Consider the following 20,571-nt stretch of genomic DNA (forward strand, 5'->3'; position numbering starts at 1 on the left):
TACTACACCGCAACGCAACTACCATGCCACCGAAAAGGAGGGGCTTGCAGTCGTTTTGGCAGTGGAAAACTTCCGAGGCTATTTGGAAGGTTACCACTTTCGACTGGTCACAGATAACTCAGCGATTACTTGGATTATGCAAACCAAGTGTGTGGTATTTCTTATCTTATAAATAATAAATCCGACCCTTAGCTCTTACATCACATGTTTTATTATGCTCTCTTATGTCATACCACAGATACAACACAGACTACGTACTTATGAATAATGACATTACCACATCTCCCTTTCATTTAAGATTATTAATTTTATTTCAGTCGTTGAATCTGATGGGTTTTCTTATAACTCTCTGCGATCTTCCACGTTGAGTGTCTTTATTCGGTTCTGAAATTAATGGGCTTCGATCCTGCTCAGTCTGTTCACTAAAAATCACCTGTGAATCCATTCTTTGAGAACTCTGTGTATTGGCATCCTCCACGTCACCAGCATTATCCTCCTGTCCTACTGCGCTATCGGGATTCTCTACCTGCAGGGGCAAACGTTTAAGATGACTGGAATTTCGATCGTAGATTTTATTTGTGACGGTACTCTGTACCGTTACACGTGGTCCTTGCTTATCAGTAACCGTTAATATAGCTGGATCAAATGTTGTAGTTAGTTTGTTTCTTGGAAGTAAATTTTTCATTAACACTCTGTCTCCAATCTTTAACTCTGAAAACTTTGTTCTCCTACGGAAGTTCTCCGCTAACATTCCTTTCTCCTTATTTGACCAATCACGATCTCTATAATTCGTAGGTTGTACAGCAGTACCCAAATCTTGCAATGCCGGTAGTTTCGTCCTTATATTCCTTCCTAACAATAACTCACTTGGAGTCTTGCCAGTGGTAGATTGCGGAGTTGAATAATACATGGACAAATAAGTCATCAGATCCCGCTTCCAATCTTGCTTTAATGCTTGACTTATTTTCAAGCGTTTAATCAGTGACCTATTTTGACGCTCTACGAGGCCATTTTCTTAGGGCCAGTATGGTGTCGTTTTGTTAAGAGTAATCGCTTTTTGTTTGCAGTACTGATCAAACTCACCACTAACGAATTGTCGGCCATTGTCTAGCGTTATAGTCATGGGATATCCTAGCCTAACAAATATCTTCTCCAAACGATCAGCTGTCTCACTCGCCGTGATTTTTTTCATTGAAATAATCCTCTTTGTAACGACTGAAATAATCTATTATAACCAAAAGATAATCCCCAGATGGCAACGGCCCAAGGAAATCAATGGCTACATCGATCCATGACTCCGGCAATGGACGTCTCGCCATAGGTTCTGGTCGATCTGGTTGACTAACAACTCGACATCCTTCACATGAATCAACCACTCGAAAGACTGCTTCGTCCATTCCCGGCCACCAACATGTATTCCGCAATCTTTGTTGCATTTTTGTGCGGCCTGGATGACCTTCATGCGCCAATTGCACCATACGTTGTCTCAAACATTTTGGAACTACCAGACGTGAGCCGCGGACGACTATATTTCCCACCTTGCCAAGTTCATTCCTAATAAAATGATAGGGCTTGATCACCTCCGAAGTATTATTCCAGACTCCACGATCCAGGAACTCTCGTAGCTCACAAAGTTCTACAATAGTCCTTATATAAACGTCTGAATCTGGATCGAACGGTTCTGTTTCAGTTGCAATGGAAAGTCGAGACAAGGATCAGCGATGTTTGATTTACCCTTTCTATAGACCACATCATAGCTGAACGCTTGCAGCCTCAATACCCAACGTTCAATACGTAGGCATGGTGTGGATTCCGGCGAAAATATTACTTCTAACGGTTTATGATCGGTTTCAAGCTCAAAACGAATTTCAATTAAATATATTTGGAACCTTTCTACCGCCCAAACAAGCACCAAAGCTTCTTTTTCAGTTTGAGCGTATCGACGTTCTGTGTCTGTGAGACTTTTACTAGCATACATCACAACTCTGGGATTCTCACCATCAAACTGAAGCAAAACTGCTCCTAAGCCTACTGGAGACGCATCGGCAACTACTCTCGTTTTCAACTTTGGATCAAAATGAGAGAGAGCTTCCACTTTAGCAATAAGTTTATTAAGCTGCTCAAAAGCCCGTTTCTCCTCAGTATCCCATTTGAAAACTGATTTGTTCTTGGTCAATTCTCTTAGCGGAAATGAAATGGTTGCCAGATCCGGTATAAAAGCTCCAACGTAGTTCACCAGTCCAAGATAGCTGCGTACCTCTTCTGCATTAGCAGGGGCCCGAAAATTCTTAATTGCTTCAACTTTCGAAAGTGTAGGAATCATTCCGTTTCCATCGAAGTGGTGGCCCAAAAAATCAATCTCTTTTAGTTCGAAAACGCATTTTTCCTGGTTCAAAAGAATGCCATATTCACGCATCTTGCTCATAACCTTCGCAAATGATTCATTATGTTCTGCTTCCGTTTTCCCGAACACAATGATGTCATCTATGAAGTTAACCGCACATCCACAATCAGCCAAAATTTGTTCAATTACTTTCTGGAACATTTCCGGTGCGCAGGATATCCCAAAAACCAAACGTTTGTATCGGTACAATCCCTTATGAGTTATAAATGTAGTTATTGGTTTGCTCTCGTCGTCTAATTCCAACTGGTGGCAAGCTTCTCTAATATCCAGCCTCGAAAAGTAGATCGCTCCATTCAATTTCCAACGAATATCTTCAATGGTTGGCAATGGATGTGTTTCACGAAGAATGGCATTATTTACCTGCCGCATATCAATGCACAACCGTATCTCCCCGCTATCTTTTAAGACAATAACCATAGGTGACACCCATCTGCTAGGCTCCGCAACTTTTTCAATTACATCTTTCGCAAGTAATTCATTCAATTTTAATTCAACCTGCTCGAGAGTAGCAAACGGAAGCCTACGCAAACGCTGCGCAACTGACGGTACCGATTTATCCACTGGCAAGTGTATTTTAACTCCACGTACACTTGGGAACGGTTGTGCAACTTTCATACTGTGTAGCGACTCATGCTGGCTCGGAAGACCAACTATTAACACTCCAAGTTGCATCGCAGTTTTCTTTCCCAAAAGCGGTTGGGGTCCATTCTTCACTACATAAAACACTGCCCTGGCTTTCAGCTGATTGTTTTTATCATGAACCACTATTTCTGCTTCGAACATATGTGACACTTCCAAACAATCTTTTTGAGCATATGCTTTGAACTTCCGATCCGGACGTTGCAAGTCACCAACCGTTTGAACACCATTTTTAACCATCATATTCCATATGCAATCATCAATAATGTTAGACTGAACTCCTGAGTCAATTTGCATCTCATTGAGTACTCCTCCAACTTCTGCCCACAACAGTTCATCTCTTTCATTTGCAGACCACACCATCTCGACAAGTTCAACCTGCTCTTCCTCCACACCGCTGTCTTCAATTGCATGAACTTGGCGATAGGGCCTAGAGTAGGGCTTATTTCGCGTATATTTCGGGTACGGTTTCGAATGTGTTGGCCTTTGTTGTTCATAATCGCACGATCTTCAGGATGAGCTGGGTTCACTCGTTTCGGTGCTGTACTCGTAGTAGGTTTCGATGTTAAACCACTATTACTGGGATTATCGAAACAAACCGCCTGGAAGTGGCCACGTCTACCACAATAAGAACAGGATTTGTTCCATGCAGGACAACCTTGCTGAGAGGTATGGTATTTTCCGCAAAATCGACATTGTGTTCCCATACGCTGAACATATTCTGTTGTCACCGGTTGATGATGAGCGCTCTGTCCGCTGATCTGCTCGCTTGCGGCTCGGCTAGTTTCGTAAGCATTTGTCTGTTTGATTGTCTCTTCCAAAGACAGATTTGATTCCTGAAGCAACTTCTCCCGTAAATGTGTAGGAGCAAATTGCAGTGTCTTGTCAACAACTGCTAATTCGGAACTTTCGGTTGCAGTTCTCCCGAAGTTACACTTACTTGCGTGAACCTGTGTTCGCATTACAAATCTAGCTAATGTTTCACCAGGTTCTGGTTTCATGGCCCAGAAAATGTATCTTTCATGAGCTTCATGGCGCTGCGGAGCAAAATATTCATCGAGTTTTCTGATAGCCACGTCATAAGGATCAATCTTTTTTTCCTTGTCTTCGGCGACATCCGCGCCAGGAATGTTGAAAAAGATTTCCTGGAGTTCAAAACCACCATGCGCCAACAAAACATCCTTTTTCTCATTCGAATCCGTTATCTTAGCCGCCCTGAGGCAAATTTCAAAACCTCTCTTCCAGGTGTGCCATTTTTGTCTTCGATCAGTAAGGTCTACGCCCGCGAACGTAAATGGTGGAAGGTTTGAAAATGCTTTACCTTCCATTCTAAAAAAAATAATTATCCAGATTTAAACTTACTATAAATCTTTATCAACATACCTACTACAACAACAATAAAATCTGTACCAAACCGTTGCCAAGTCACGGTAGCCTTCCTTCGCTTCCAAGTCGCGAGATCTTCCTGCCGCTTTCACGTCGCGGTAGTTACTTGCCGCTTCCTTATCGCGGTAGCCTTTGTCTATTTTCTCGACACGTTAATCTGTTCCCACTTCCGTATCGTGGTAGCCGATTTCCACTTCCGTGTTGTGGTAGCCAAACGCCGCTAGCTTGTCGCGGTAGTCGTATCCACTTACTTGTCGTGATATCAAATTCCCGCTATCTTGTCGCGGTAGTTATTTTCCTCTGCCTAGTAAAATCTAGGCAAACAAATCCAATTCATGTTTTGCACTAATCTTGTTTTTTTTTCTCTTACCTTCAACCTTGAACAGCTAATAATACCTGCGAAACCTTAAGTCCTTCGCAAATCACTATACTCGTCGCCAATTCGTGGTATTTCTTATCTTATAAATAATAAATCCGACTCTTAGCTCTTACATCACATGTTTTATTATGCTCTCTTATGTCATACCACAGATACAACACAGACTACGTACTTATGAATAATGACATTACCACAAAGTGGAAGACTGGTTCCCGTCTGAGCCGCTGGAGTTTGGAGCTTCAACTCTACGATATGACTATCGAGCATCGTAAGGGCAAAGACAACGTCGTCCCAGACGCTTTGTCTCGTGCCGTGAACGAAATTTCGGCGGTGACAAAGTCTGATTGGTATAGCAGTTTAAAATCCAAGGTAATCGGAAACCCTGATGATTACTGTGACTTTAAGGTCGAAGGTGGTCAACTGTACAAGTACGTCAAAGATGAGAATGTTCCTTGCGACCAGAGTTGCCAATGTTCCAGTTTAAACTGGATTCTTCCAGTTTTTTTCAAGTGATCCAGTCAAACAGTTTAATCCCGAAATCTTCCAGTTTTTTTTGTATATTTGCCAGTTTTATCCAGATATTTTGGACACTCAAGCTCCGACTGGTTTGAAAATATTTTTAGAACGTAAATTTTGTGGATTGATAAGTCATTGTAACAATTCTTAACAGCATTTTCAGTATTGTATCTTCTCGCATGAAACACGACCAAATTAAGGATTGTATTGCATGGTTGAGATAAAAAGACGAGTAAGTTCAGTAAGACGAGTAAGTTATTCTAAAACTAACAAATAGATTTTATCAGATTATGAAGAAAAGAAATAATTGCAATTACATAAAAATGAAAACAATCCATCTCAAAAATATTATATGCAGGCGGCATCCTTCAAATTGATTCCAGTTGCATAGCAGTTCAAAAATTGTTCGTATTCACTGATGGAACGTAAGAAAACGTTGCATCAATTCTTTTGTTAAAAGTTATAGTAAACGATAAAAGCTTTATTTTCTTGGATTTGTGATAAACTGGTTGCGAAATTTCAAATTTTGCTCCTGTGAATGAAAATTTTCAGTCTACAGTTCAGTCTACAATTTCAACAAAATGTAAGCCCGAAATTGCTGTATTTAAAACTTATATTGTATTCAATAACCATCATAAAGAAGCTCTCTCACAATTTATTTTTTCAGTATTTTGTAAATTTATTTGGAATCCAGTTTTTTCCAGTTTTTTCTTCAGCATTCTTCCAGTTCAAATTAAGTTTTTATTGGCAACTCTGCTTGCGACTCGCGTTTCGGTTGGAAGCTGATCCCAGCTCCGGAGTGTCGCCCCGATATCATTGCGAAGACGCACGAAAATCTTCTCCACGTGGGGTTTGAAAAAACCCTTCATGAAATCAAACTCCGTTATTTCTGGCCAAGCATGGCAACGCAAATAAGAAGGTATTTGCAGCAGTGTGAGACTTGCAAGGAGATAAAAGCTCCTTTTGTTCCGGTCCAACCTGAACTAGGGCAGGCCCGAACATCAAACTCACCATGGAGGATAATTTCGGTGGACTATATTGGCCCACTCCCAAGAAGTAAACGGGGAAACCAACACCTGCTTGTTGTGCTAGACGTGTTTAGCAAATACGTCATGTTGGCCCCTGTCCGGAAAATCCAAAGCAGCTCCCTTTGTTCCATTCTTCGGGAGCAGTGGTTTAATCGTCACGGGTGTCCTGAAGTTCTTCTGAGCGACAACGCTTCCACCTTCGTGTCGAAGGAGTTTGGTCATTTCCTGAAAGGAAAAGGGGTTAAACACTGGTTGAATACTTACCATTCACAGGCAAACCCGGTCGAACGAGTAAATCGATCGATAAATACCGCTATTCGAGCTTACGCTCGCACAGATCAGCGGGAATGGGACCTCCACATCTCTGAAGTGGAGCGGGTTCTCAATACAACTACCCACTGTTCGACCGGGTTTAGTCCTTACTTTATTGTCCATGGTGAAGAAATAGCTTCGGCAGATGACTTCAGTCGAACTTCAGGCGCTTCAGACGACGATCTGAAAGTAAGACACCAAAGGTTAGCGAAGATTCGGGAAATTGTGGTCAAAAATCTGCAAAAAGCTAGCGACCACGTCCGTCATCAGTATAATTTGCGACACCGTAAATTAGCGAAACCCTTTGAAGAGGGGCAACTTGTTTACCGTCGAAATTTAAAACAATCGGACGCTGCCGCTAACTATAATGCTGCTGTTTGCTCTCGTCGTCTAATTCCAACTGGTGGAAAGCTTCTCTAATATCCAGCCTCGAAAAGTAGATCGCTCCATTCAATTTCCAACGAATATCTTCAATGGTTGGCAATGGATGTGTTTCACGAAGAATGGCCTTATTTACCTGCCGCATATCAATGCACAACCGTATATCCCCGCTATCTTTTAAGACAATAACCATAGGTGACACCCATCTGCTAGGCTCCGCAACTTTTTCAATTAAATCTTTCGCAAGTAATTCATTCAATTTTAATTCAACCTGCTCGAGAGTAGCAAACGGAAGCCTACGCAAACGCTGCGCAACTGGAGGTATCGATTTATCCACTGGCAAGTGTATTTTAACTCCACGTACACTTGGGAACGGTTGTGCAACTTTTATACTGTGTAGCGACTCATGCTGGCTCGGGAGACCAACTATTAACACTCCAAGTTGCATCGCAGTTTTCTTTCCCAAAAGCGGTTGGGGTCCATTCTTCACTACATAAAACACTGCCCTGGCTTTCAGCTGATTGTTTTTATCATGAACCACTATTTCTGCTTCGAACATATGTGACACTTCCAAACAATCTTTTTGAGCATATGCTTTGAACTTCCGATCCGGACGTTGCAAGTCACCAACCGTTTGAACACCATTTTTAACCATCATATTCCATATGCAATCATCAATAATGTTAGACTGAACTCCTGAGTCAATTTGCATCTCATTGAGTACTCCTCCAACTTCTGCCCACAACAGTTCATCTCTTTCATTTGCAGACCACACCATCTCGACAAGTTCAACCTGCTCTTCCTCCACACCGCTGTCTTCAATTGCATGAACTTGGCGATAGGGCCTAGAGTAGGGCTTATTTCGCGTATATTTCGGGTACGGTTTCGAATGTGTTGGCCTTTGTTGTTCATAATCGCACGATCTTCAGGATGAGCTGGGTTCACTCGTTTCGGTGCTGTACTCGTAGTAGGTTTCGATGTTAAACCACTATTACTGGGATTATCGAAACAAACCGCCTGGAAGTGGCCACGTCTACCACAATAAGAACAGGATTTGTTCCATGCAGGACAACCTTGCTGAGAGGTATGGTATTTTCCGCAAAATCGACATTGTGTTCCCATACGCTGAACATATTCTGTTGTCACCGGTTGATGATGAGCGCTCTGTCCGCTGATCTGCTCGCTTGCGGCTCGGCTAGTTTCGTAAGCATTTGTCTGTTTGATTGTCTCTTCCAAAGACAGATTTGATTCCTGAAGCAACTTCTCCCGTAAATGTGTAGGAGCAAATTACAGTGTCTTGTCAACAACTGCTAATTCGGAACTTTCGGTTGCAGTTCTCCCGAAGTTACACTTACTTGCGTGAACCTGTGTTCGCATTACAAATCTAGCTAATGTTTCACCAGGTTCTGGTTTCATGGCCCAGAAAATGTATCTTTCATGAGCTTCATGGCGCTGCGGAGCAAAATATTCATCGAGTTTTCTGATAGCCACGTCATAAGGATCAATCTTTTTTTCCTTGTCTTCGGCGACATCCGCGCCAGGAATGTTGAAAAAGATTTCCTGGAGTTCAAAACCACCATGCGCCAACAAAACATCCTTTTTCTCATTCGAATCCGTTATCTTAGCCGCTCTGAGGCAAATTTCAAAACCTCTCTTCCAGGTGTGCCATTTATGTCTTCGATCAGTAAGGTCTACGCCCGCGAACGTAAATGGTGGAAGGTTTGAAAATGCTTTACCTTCCATTCTAAAAAAAATAATTATCCAGATTTAAACTTACTATAAATCTTTATCAACATACCTACTACAACAACAATAAAATCTATACCAAACCGTTGCCAAGTCACGGTAGCCTTCCTTCGCTTCCAAGTCGCGAGATCTTCCTGCCGCTTTCACGTCGCGGTAGTTACTTGCCGCTTCCTTATCGCGGTAGCCTTTGTCTATTTTCTCGACACGTTAATCTGTTCCCACTTCCGTATCGTGGTAGCCGATTTCCACTTCCGTGTTGTGGTAGCCAAACGCCGCTAGCTTGTCGCGGTGGTCGTATCCACTTACTTGTCGTGGTATCAAATTCCCGCTATCTTGTCGCGGTAGTTATTTTCCTCTGCCTAGTAAAATCTAGGCAAACAAATCCAATTCATGTTTTGCACTAATCTTGTTTTTTTTCTCTTACCTTCAACCTTGAACAGCTAATAATACCTGCGAAACCTAAAGTCCTTCGCAAATCACTATCCTCGTCGCCAATTTGTGGTATTTCTTATCTTATAAATAATAAATCCGACTCTTAGCTCTTACATCACATGTTTTATTATGCTCTCTTATGTCATACCACAGATACAACACAGACTACGTACTTATGAATAATGACATTACCACAAAGTGGAAGACTGGTTCCCGTCTGAGCCGCTGGAGTTTGGAGCTTCAACTCTACGATATGACTATCGAGCATCGTAAGGGCAAAGACAACGTCGTCCCAGACGCTTTATCTCGTGCCGTGAACGAAATCTCGGCGGTGACAAAGTCTGATTGGTATTGCAGTTTAAAATCCAAGGTAATCGGAAACCCTGATGATTACTGTGACTTTAAGGTCGAAGGTGGTCAACTGTACAAGTACGTTAAAGATGAGAATGTTCCTTGCGACCAGAGTTGCCAATGTTCCAGTTTAAACTGGATTCTTCCAGTTTTTTTCAAGTGATCCAGTCAAACAGTTTAATCCCGAAATCTTCCAGTTTTTTTGTATATTTGCCAGTTTTATCCAGATTTTTTGGACACTCAAGCTCCGACTGGTTTGGAAATATTTTTAGAACGTAAATTTTGTGGATTGATAAGTCATTGTAACAATTCTTAACAGCATTTTCAGTATTGTATCTTCTCGCATGAAACACGACCAAATTAAGGATTGTATTGCATGGTTGAGATAAAAAGACGAGTAAGTTCAGTAAGACGAGTAAGTTATTCTAAAACTAACAAATAGATTTTATCAGATTATGAAGAAAAGAAATAATTGCAATTACATAAAAATGAAAACAATCCATCTCAAAAATATTATATGCAGGCGGCATCCTTCAAATTGATTCCAGTTGCATAGCAGTTCAAAAATTGTTCGTATTCACTGATGGAACGTAAGAAAACGTTGCATCAATTCTTTTGTTAAAAGTTATAGTAAACGATAAAAGCTTTATTTTCTTGGATTTGTGATAAACTGGTTGCGAAATTTCAAATTTTGCTCCTGTAAATGAAAATTTTCAGTCTACAGTTCAGTCTACAATTTCAACAAAATGTAAGCCCGAAGTTGCTGTATTTAAAACTTATATTGTATTCAATAACCATCATAAAGAAGCTCTCTCACAATTTATTTTTTCAGTATTTTGTAAATTTATTTGGAATCCAGTTTTTTCCAGTTTTTTTCTCAGCATTCTTCCAGTTCAAATTAAGTTTTTATTGGCAACTCTGCTTGCGACTCGCGTTTCGGTTGGAAGCTGATCCCAGCTCCGGAGTGTCGCCCCGATATCATTGCGAAGACGCACGAAAATCTTCTCCACGTGGGGTTTGAAAAAACCCTTCATGAAATCAAACTCCGTTATTTCTGGCCAAGCATGGCAACGCAAATAAGAAGGTATTTGCAGCAGTGTGAGACTTGCAAGGAGATAAAAGCTCCTTTTGTTCCGGTCCAACCTGAACTAGGGCAGGCCCGAACATCAAACTCACCATGGAGGATAATTTCGGTGGACTATATTGGCCCACTCCCAAGAAGTAAACGGGGAAACCAACACCTGCTTGTTGTGCTAGACGTGTTTAGCAAATACGTCATGTTGGCCCCTGTCCGGAAAATCCAAAGCAGCTCCCTTTGTTCCATTCTTCGGGAGCAGTGGTTTAATCGTCACGGGTGTCCTGAAGTTCTTCTGAGCGACAACGCTTCCACCTTCGTGTCGAAGGAGTTTGGTCATTTCCTGAAAGGAAAAGGGGTTAAACACTGGTTGAATACCAAGTACCATTCACAGGCAAACCCGGTCGAACGAGTAAATCGATCGATAAATACCGCTGTTCGAGCTTACGCTCGCACAGATCAGCGGGAATGGGACCTCCACATCTCTGAAGTGGAGCGGGTTCTCAATACAACTACCCACTCTTCGACCGGGTTTAGTCCTTACTTTATTGTCCATGGTGAAGAAATGGCTTCGGGAGATGACTTCAGTCGAACTTCAGGCGCTTCAGACGACGATCTGAAAGTAAGACACCAAAGGTTAGCGAAGATTCGGGAAATTGTGGTCAAAAATCTGCAAAAAGCTAGCGACCACGTCCGTCATCAGTATAATTTGCGACACCGTAAATTAGCGAAACCCTTTGAAGAGGGGCAACTTGTTTACTGTCGAAATTTAAAACAATCGGACGCTGCCGCTAACTATAATGCTAAACTCGGACCACAATACTTACCCGCGAAAGTTCTTCGTCGGCGCGGTGTTTCTTCCTATGAGTTGGTCGATTCGAATGGGAAGAATCTCGGATTCTGGCCGGCGAATCTTATTAAACCAGCGTAGTCAGTTTTTCCCCGTGGCATAGGTTGATGCCGAATCCCTTTGTTTGGGTACGGGTCACCTGTACTGCCAGCGTCGAAAATTCCATATAGCTGCTCCGGTTGCAGCGAACACCACTTTTTGTTTACCGTGACACTTACCAACACGGTGAACCAGCCGCTTGTAGGCTGGGAAACATAAAAAAAACCTTACACTATTCCCATCGTCGGGAAGATTCCTCATTCCCATTTGGAGAATAAAAAAAAACACTTTTGCCCCCTTTCAGCGGGGATTTTCACGTTGGAGTCTCTTCCTTCTGCAGGGGAAGGACTCAAACACACGACCGAGGGCGTTTTCGGAACGAAAACCCTCTCAAAATCGACGAAAACGAATAAAATTCGCGGTTCGCGGCGAATCGCGACGTCGCGACCGATTTGTTTTTATTTACTGTTTTCTGTCATTCTCTTTTCCCCTCCCGACTGAGTAACGTCATCAAGGGAATCATTTCCATTCTGTTCCTTGTGACACTTCTCAGTAGGAAACCTATACATTGAGGGAGCGCGTGAAGTTACCCCACTCACTGTTGTTGCGCGTAGCGCTTAGTGATAAGACACTGGGCAAAATCTTCACGTTAACTTCAGACCAAAATCACAATCACCGCATGAAATATAATGCTTTAATCCGATTTTAATTATTTATTATTATTAATTGTCCAATTTTAACCTGTTTTTACGTATATTCCAATGTGTTGGCGTCAGGATCATTCTTCTGATTCCCAGAGGAATCAGAACGAACTATACTGATTCCCAAGGTCTTGCTCAAACGACTCTTTTCGAGTTATTCTTGATGCGGTAAAGACCAACCTGAGCGTACTGTGTTGTCCAGTTGTTTTAGTATTTGGAGGGAGTAAGTTTAATTTTGACCACTTGCGGGATTTTACAAATGTGTTGTCCGCGCGGGCCAAAATGTTGATGGATTTGTGATTCACTTAAGATGAATTTGGGAATGGATTGAAACCGTAATTGTAGAGTTGGTATGAATACTGAAACTGGATCAAAAGATAAAAACACGCGTTCCGCTGCGAATGGCCTAAGGTGATTCGCAGAATTTTAGGGGCGGAATGCTGAACCTGATAAGCCGTGGTCAAGGATGGATACCTTAGTTCACCCATTGACACCTGAGTGTGAGAATGGTGAGCTGTTGCCACTCGTAGGCAAGGCCCAGCTCTTGACCTGTAGACAGATTTGAAGCCGAAGCACCGGTTTATAATATGTCGCGTTGATTCATATACCTGATTGTGACATGTTTATTGAATTGTGGAAAGAGTTTGTAGTGTAGTTTGATTTTATTTTGCATGTTAATTTATTTATTTATATTATTTATTAATTTTAATTCGTTATTTATTATTGTATCGGTGATAGGGATTTAAGAATTAGTTAAAAAAAATTGTAGACATTTTTTTATTCCCTCGGTGTGGGCGAGATTGCAACCCTCGAGGTTGCAATTAACCCAAATTTGTGTAAAAAACGCCGAGCGTGTAAATATATGTTGCTTGTCAGTTGTGTGAGGAGTTGTTTTTGTTTTGATTTTGGTTGTAGTGACAAGCAACATACTCGCCGCTGCATGTTGTTAATTTAATTTTAATTCGTAGTTTTTGTGTTAATTTTTATTTAAATTTTTATGTTAGAAGTATTAGGAGTTAGATTATAAATTATCGTTTGATGTTGTATCGCGTGTGCTATTAAAGTAGGGTCCGTTACTCCTCCCGCGGAAAAAATCACAAGAAGGTTGTATGCAAAGCCACGACCGCAAGGTTGAAGTAGAATACTTTTACAAGAAAGATAACCCGGCTGCTTGCGTGTCAGTTGGCAGTATTGTAATTTTTTTTTGTCTGATATTTTGAATGAAGTTCATTGAATATTTTTAAATTTTGTGCAAATGAGACGTTGAAGTGCTGCCGAATTGTAATATGCACATTTAATACGACATCATTAAACGGGAACGGAACAAAGGCTACGGTTATGCAGAACGCGAATGCCGGCGAGATGCGATTCGCCTTACCGTGGTGAAATGTACAGCTCTTTTTAAGGCGAAGTAGAGCTATACATTTCAACAGATTTCGTCTTGCCGAATCGCATCGCGCCGTTATTTGCATTCTGCATGACCGTAGCCAAACACTAAGCGACGCAAACACGTAATAATAATCAGAGTATGCATGTAGATGAAGATAATTAACTTTGGATTATAGCGCAAAACGAGAAAATAATGACTCTTCAAATAATCATTTGTGCTCTTCAAATTTCAGTTGTTCAATTTAATATCCGATGAAATGTTTGTTTATTATCTGATGAAGCTCTTATATAGGCCAAATGATGCATTCCCAATTTACTAGGTCCATAACTCTGCCGACCGTGCTTGGGAAAGCGCGGTATAACGACCAATCAGAGGTCGAATTTTGTGTTTTCACAAGGCTTAAGAGTTTTCAATAGTACAATAGTTCGAATGATAAAATTGCAATTTCATGCATTTGGTAGAAATCTTAGAAGATTTTCTAATCGATTGCTGCAAAAACGAAGGAAATCCATCGAAAACTAACCGATTTATTAGCATTTGAAATTTTTCTCACTTTTTTCAGTTTTAGATTTTCATTTCACATCCCTATGTAGCCGAACTTCCTGAGAGAAGTATTCTCATTCAAAATTAAATCTTCATTAATTCATTTGTTGTCCTTATAAGGACAATTGTTCAATTTATCATAGGATGTAGTGTTTACCTTACATCACAGTGAGAAAGGTGTTTTCACATTGAAAACTAGACACGGCTTGTTGGCAAATGCATCTACCGCTAATACCACCGCTATCATACGAAAGCGCGTCGTTTCATGTGGGGAATAACCCGAACTGTTTCGCCGTGCTGCTCCCATTTACCTTTACATCGGCCTCAGGGAAGTACCGGCTGCATCTGCATCTACCGCTGAGGCTGTCACTATACTGCTATTGGTACCAAAAGCTATTAACTCTTCAAATAAGTGTTTTATTTGTTCTCAAAAGAACAATTGTTCAATTCAAAATCGGATTTACGCAATCGCATCTCTGTAATATTACCGACAATAATATTCTTCTGAACAAAATGATACAACTTTCCCATTAGGCCTCTGCCATAATAGACGCGAACCGATTCGCTCGGCTGTAGGTTAATGTTCAGCCATCAGTAGAGCTGTACATTAACCTACGGCCGAGCGTATCGGTTCGCGCCGCTTTTCGCGTCTACTATGGCAGAGGCCTAATGGGAAAGTTGTATCATTTTGTTCAGAAGAATATTATTGTCGGTAATATTACAGAGATGCGATTGCGTAAATCCGATTTTGAATTGAACAATTGTTCTTTTGAGAACAAATAAAACACTTATTTGAAGAGTTAATAGCTTTTGGTACCAATAGCAGTATAGTGACAGCCTCAGCGGTAGATGCAGATGCAGCCGGTACTTCCCTGAGGCCGATGTAAAGGTAAATGGGAGCAGCACGGCGAAACAGTTCGGGTTATTCCCCACATGAAACGACGCGCTTTCGTATGATAGCGGTGGTATTAGCGGTAGATGCATTTGCCAACAAGCCGTGTCTAGTTTTCAATGTGAAAACACCTTTCTCACTGTGATGTAAGGTAAACACTACATCCTATGATAAATTGAACAATTGTCCTTATAAGGACAACAAATGAATTAATGAAGATTTAATTTTGAATAAGAATACTTCTCTCAGGAAGTTCGGCTACATAGGGATGTGAAATGAAAATCTAAAACTGAAAAAAGTGAGAAAAATTTCAAATGCTAATAAATCGGTTAGTTTTCGATGGATTTCCTTCGTTTTTGCAGCAATCGATTAGAAAATCTTCTAAGATTTCTACCAAATGCATGAAATTGCAATTTTATCATTCGAACTATTGTACTATTGAAAACTCTTAAGCCTTGTGAAAACACAAAATTCGACCTCTGATTGGTCGTTATACCGCGCTTTCCCAAGCACGGTCGGCAGAGTTATGGACCTAGTAAATTGGGAATGCATCATTTGGCCTATATAAGAGCTTCATCAGATAATAAACAAACATTTCATCGGATATTAAATTGAACAACTGAAATTTGAAGAGCACAAATGATTATTTGAAGAGTCATTATTTTCTCGTTTTGCGCTATAATCCAAAGTTAATTATCTTCATCTACATGCATACTCTGATTATTATTACGTGTTTGCGTCGCTTAGTGTTTGGCTACGGTCATGCAGAATGCAAATAACGGCGCGATGCGATTCGGCAAGACGAAATCTGTTGAAATGTATAGCTCTACTTCGCCTTAAAAAGAGCTGTACATTTCACCACGGTAAGGCGAATCGCATCTCGCCGGCATTCGCGTTCTGCATAACCGTAGCCTTTGTTCCGTTCCCGTTTAATGATGTCGTATTAAATGTGCATATTACAATTCGGCAGCACTTCAACGTCTCATTTGCACAAAATTTAAAAATATTCAATGAACTTCATTCAAAATATCAGACAAAAAAAAATTACAATACTGCCAACTGACACGCAAGCAGCCGGGTTATCTTTCTTGTAAAAGTATTCTACTTCAACCTTGCGGTCGTGGCTTTGCATACAACCTTCTTGTGATTTTTTCCGCGGGAGGAGTAACGGACCCTACTTTAATAGCACACGCGATACAACATCAAACGATAATTTATAATCTAACTCCTAATACTTCTAACATAAAAATTTAAATAAAAATTAACACAAAAACTACGAATTAAAATTAAATTAACAACATGCAGCGGCGAGTATGTTGCTTGTCACTACAACCAAAATCAAAACAAAAACAACTCCTCACACAACTGACAAGCAACATATATTTACACGCTCGGCGTTTTTTACACAAATTTGGGTTAATTGCAACCTCGAGGGTTGCAATCTCGCCCACACCGAGGGAATAAAAAAATGTCTACAATTTTTTTTAACTAATTCTTAAATCCCTATCACCGATACAATAATAAATAACGAATTAAAATTAATAAATAATATAAATAAATAAATTAACATGCAAAATAAAATCAAACTACACTACAAACTCTTTCCACAATTCAATAAACATGTCACAATCAGGTATATGAATCAACGCGACATATTATAAACCGGTGCTTCGGCTTCAAATCTGTCTACAGGTCAAGAGCTGGGCCTTGCCTACGAGTGGCAACAGCTCACCATTCTCACACTCAGGTGTCAATGGGTGAACTAAGGTATCCATCCTTGACCACGGCTTATCAGGTTCAGCATTCCGCCCCTAAAATTCTGCGAATCACCTTAGGCCATTCGCAGCGGAACGCGTGTTTTTATCTTTTGATCCAGTTTCAGTATTCATACCAACTCTACAATTACGGTTTCAATCCATTCCCAAATTCATCTTAAGTGAATCACAAATCCATCAACATTTTGGCCCGCGCGGACAACACATTTGTAAAATCCCGCAAGTGGTCAAAATTAAACTTACTCCCTCCAAATACTAAAACAACTGGACAACACAGTACGCTCAGGTTGGTCTTTACCGCATCAAGAATAACTCGAAAAGAGTCGTTTGAGCAAGACCTTGGGAATCAGTATAGTTCGTTCTGATTCCTCTGGGAATCAGAAGAATGATCCTGACGCCAACACATTGGAATATACGTAAAAACAGGTTAAAATTGGACAATTAATAATAATAAATAATTAAAATCGGATTAAAGCATTATATTTCATGCGGTGATTGTGATTTTGGTCTGAAGTTAACGTGAAGATTTTGCCCAGTGTCTTATCACTAAGCGCTACGCGCAACAACAGTGAGTGGGGTAACTTCACGCGCTCCCTCAATGTATAGGTTTCCTACTGAGAAGTGTCACAAGGAACAGAATGGAAATGATTCCCTTGATGACGTTACTCAGTCGGGAGGGGAAAAGAGAATGACAGAAAACAGTAAATAAAAACAAATCGGTCGCGACGTCGCGATTCGCCGCGAACCGCGAATTTTATTCGTTTTCGTCGATTTTGAGAGGGTTTTCGTTCCGAAAACGCCCTCGGTCGTGTGTTTGAGTCCTTCCCCTGCAGAAGGAAGAGACTCCAACGTGAAAATCCCCGCTGAAAGGGGGCAAAAGTGTTTTTTTTTTATTCTCCAAATGGGAATGAGGAATCTTCCCGACGATGGGAATAGTGTAAGGTTTTTTTTATGTTTCCCAGCCTACAAGCGGCTGGTTCACCGTGTTGGTAAGTGTCACGGTAAACAAAAAGTGGTGTTCGCTGCAACCGGAGCAGCTATATGGAATTTTCGACGCTGGCAGTACAGGTGACCCGTACCCAAACAAAGGGATTCGGCATCAACCTATGCCACGGGGAAAAACTGACTACGCTGGTTTAATAAGATTCGCCGGCCAGAATCCGAGATTCTTCCCATTCGAATCGACCAACTCATAGGAAGAAACACCGCGCCGACGAAGAACTTTCGCGGGTAAGTATTGTGGTCCGAGTTTAGCATTATAGTTAGCGGCAGCGTCCGATTGTTTTAAATTTCGACAGTAAACAAGTTGCCCCTCTTCAAAGGGTTTCGCTAATTTACGGTGTCGCAAATTATACTGATGACGGACGTGGTCGCTAGCTTTTTGCAGATTTTTGACCACAATTTCCCGAATCTTCGCTAACCTTTGGTGTCTTACTTTCAGATCGTCGTCTGAAGCGCCTGAAGTTCGACTGAAGTCATCTCCCGAAGCCATTTCTTCACCATGGACAATAAAGTAAGGACTAAACCCGGTCGAACAGTGGGTAGTTGTATTGAGAACCCGCTCCACTTCAGAGATGTGGAGGTCCCATTCCCGCTGATCTGTGCGAGCGTAAGCTCGAATAGCGGTATTTATCGATCGATTTACTCGTTCGACCGGGTTTGCCTGTGAATGGTAAGTATTCAACCAGTGTTTAACCCCTTTTCCTTTCAGGAAATGACCAAACTCCTTCGACACGAAGGTGGAAGCGTTGTCGCTCAGAAGAACTTCAGGACACCCGTGACGATTAAACCACTGCTCCCGAAGAATGGAACAAAGGGAGCTGCTTTGGATTTTCCGGACAGGGGCCAACATGACGTATTTGCTAAACACGTCTAGCACAACAAGCAGGTGTTGGTTTCCCCGTTTACTTCTTGGGAGTGGGCCAATATAGTCCACCGAAATTATCCTCCATGGTGAGTTTGATGTTCGGGCCTGCCGGGGAAGTACCGGCTGCATCTGCATCTACCGCTGAGGCTGTCACTATACTGCTATTGGTACCAAAAGCTATTAACTCTTCAAATAAGTGTTTTATTTGTTCTCAAAAGAACAATTGTTCAATTCAAAATCGGATTTACGCAATCGCATCTCTGTAATATTACCGACAATAATATTCTTCTGAACAAAATGATACAACTTTCCCATTAGGCCTCTGCCATAATAGACGCGAACCGATTCGCTCGGCTGTAGGTTAATGTTCAGCCATCAGTAGAGCTGTACATTAACCTACGGCCGAGCGTATCGGTTCGCGCCGCTTTTCGCGTCTACTATGGCAGAGGCCTTAGAGAAAGTTGCTGGCTGATATATTCACTTCATGCAAGCCTGCTGCTGATGCTTCCCGCTACCACGCTGAAACAGCATTTTAGTGAAGGGAGTGTCGTTGCATCAGCTGACCCTGCTACTATCGATGCTGATATACCCGCTGCAACAGCTACGCTATGCATAGCCATGCCACAGTTGTGGCCGCTATACGCTGGCCCAACTGCTGAGCAACTGCAACGCTATCCGCAGCCATGCCACAGTTGTGGCCGCTATCCGCTATCGATGGTACCCACCGCTCGCTCCCGCTGCTGCTAAGGGAGGACTGCTGTCGTCGCTGTTCAGAACTATTATGAGCGGCTTCGACTAAAACAGGCTCTTATATAGGGATGAAAATAGGAATGAATTATTTTACGTACGTGGTGGAATGATATAACTTGAAAAATATGTGTGACTTCATTCCGGCTCAGAGCGATCATTTGATGCGCTCCACCTCTTTTTTCAGTTTCTAAAGTTTTTCCTCAGTTTCGTACCACGGATGCACGTCGAGCCGGACCGATAACACTCTCATTGAAGCAACAAAATAACATGTTTTGTGTCGTGTTGTGCAGCTTGGTTGAAGAAAATGTTCCCGTCCCCGTGTCGCATGTAAGCAGATTATTGCGTTCAGTAGACAGTAGATAGTGTATCAAGCGAATAAACACCGATGGTGCTCTCACACACGCAACGGTTTTAACCCGTATCTTATTGCGGTTTGTAACATCAAGCGATTTCGTTAGCTCGCTGGTGCGTGTTGCATCATGTTGCAACTTGGCAGCTGGGAGACGACGAAGTTCTGTTTATGCTGATTGATTGAATCGACTACATATTAGCTCTGCATAGTCGAACTAACTGCTTTTGTGAATGCGTACTAACAGGGCAGTTAATTATTCAATGTCGGTTATGCTGATCGCAGCCTTTGCGCTGCCCCTACAGTGGGGGGTTTACTAAATAAAGTGAAAGTAAAAATTAGACAACTACAACAGAATTTGATTGCATCCCGCACAGAATGTCTGCTTGTGTTGATGCCAGAAAATTATTAACCTTCAATTATTTTTTTATTTGCCTTGAAAAAAGCATGTTGCGGTTCAAAATCGGTTGCTAATTCCAACCTTTGAGCTGCCCTAACATTGGGGGAACTAAGATACACGGACAACATGCACTGTGCAAGCTATTTCACATTCAGTAAATTAGACGGGTGCGACAAATGTGAATTGCTAGGATGCAACACAGAATGCTTGCTTGCGTTGACAAAAATTATTAACTTTCAATGACTTGTTTATTTGCCTTAAAAAAGGCATTTTGATTTCCGAAATTCGATTTCCTGATGGCAATCATCATGCTGCCCCAACACGGGGGGAATAATGGCTGTCTGGAGACACACGCGGTGACCAACC

The 20,571-nt window shown here is 41.5% G+C and overlaps 1 protein-coding gene and 2 long non-coding RNA genes across 3 annotated transcripts; 1 reads left to right on the forward strand and 2 right to left on the reverse strand.

Annotated features, from left to right (window-relative positions):
• Positions 1-313: 313 nt before the first annotated feature.
• LOC129728532 (uncharacterized protein K02A2.6-like) lies at positions 314-4,560 on the reverse strand. The gene is made up of 4 exons (XM_055686976.1): positions 4,427-4,560; positions 3,510-4,372; positions 1,999-3,444; positions 314-636 (listed from the first exon to the last, which is right to left on the reverse strand). Exons 2-4 carry the CDS (start codon positions 4,369-4,371, stop codon positions 314-316), a joined length of 2,631 nt encoding a protein of 876 aa, XP_055542951.1. The 5' UTR covers position 4,372; positions 4,427-4,560.
• Positions 4,561-10,311: 5,751 nt separating this feature from the next.
• On the reverse strand, positions 10,312-12,005 carry LOC129730892 (uncharacterized). Its single transcript, XR_008728938.1, has 3 exons — positions 11,477-12,005; positions 11,194-11,265; positions 10,312-10,992 (listed from the first exon to the last, which is right to left on the reverse strand). It is a non-coding gene; the product is annotated as an uncharacterized LOC129730892 (long non-coding RNA).
• A 5,518-nt stretch (positions 12,006-17,523) lies between these two features.
• On the forward strand, positions 17,524-18,995 carry LOC129731389 (uncharacterized). Its single transcript, XR_008729002.1, has 3 exons — positions 17,524-18,069; positions 18,281-18,352; positions 18,551-18,995. It is a non-coding gene; the product is annotated as an uncharacterized LOC129731389 (long non-coding RNA).
• The last annotated feature ends 1,576 nt before the right edge of the window (positions 18,996-20,571 follow it).

This window comes from Wyeomyia smithii, chromosome 3, assembly GCF_029784165.1.
Source record: "Wyeomyia smithii strain HCP4-BCI-WySm-NY-G18 chromosome 3, ASM2978416v1, whole genome shotgun sequence".
Classification (NCBI taxonomy): Eukaryota; Metazoa; Arthropoda; class Insecta; order Diptera; family Culicidae; genus Wyeomyia; species Wyeomyia smithii.

What these genes read in the sequence shown, in the direction of transcription:
- LOC129728532 (XM_055686976.1), bottom strand. Translation starts at nt 4,371, where the DNA reads ATGGAAGGTAAAGCATTTTCAAACCTTCCACCATTTACGTTCGCGGGC. An exon ending in AGGCCAACACATTCGAAACC is followed by an intron (nt 3,445 to 3,509) that starts GTACCCGAAATA and finishes ATGCAATTGAAG; the next exon opens with ACAGCGGTGTGGAGGAAGAG. An exon ending in AGTTTTGCTTCAGTTTGATG is followed by an intron (nt 637 to 1,998) that starts GTGAGAATCCCA and finishes CATTTGATCCAG; the next exon opens with CTATATTAACGGTTACTGAT.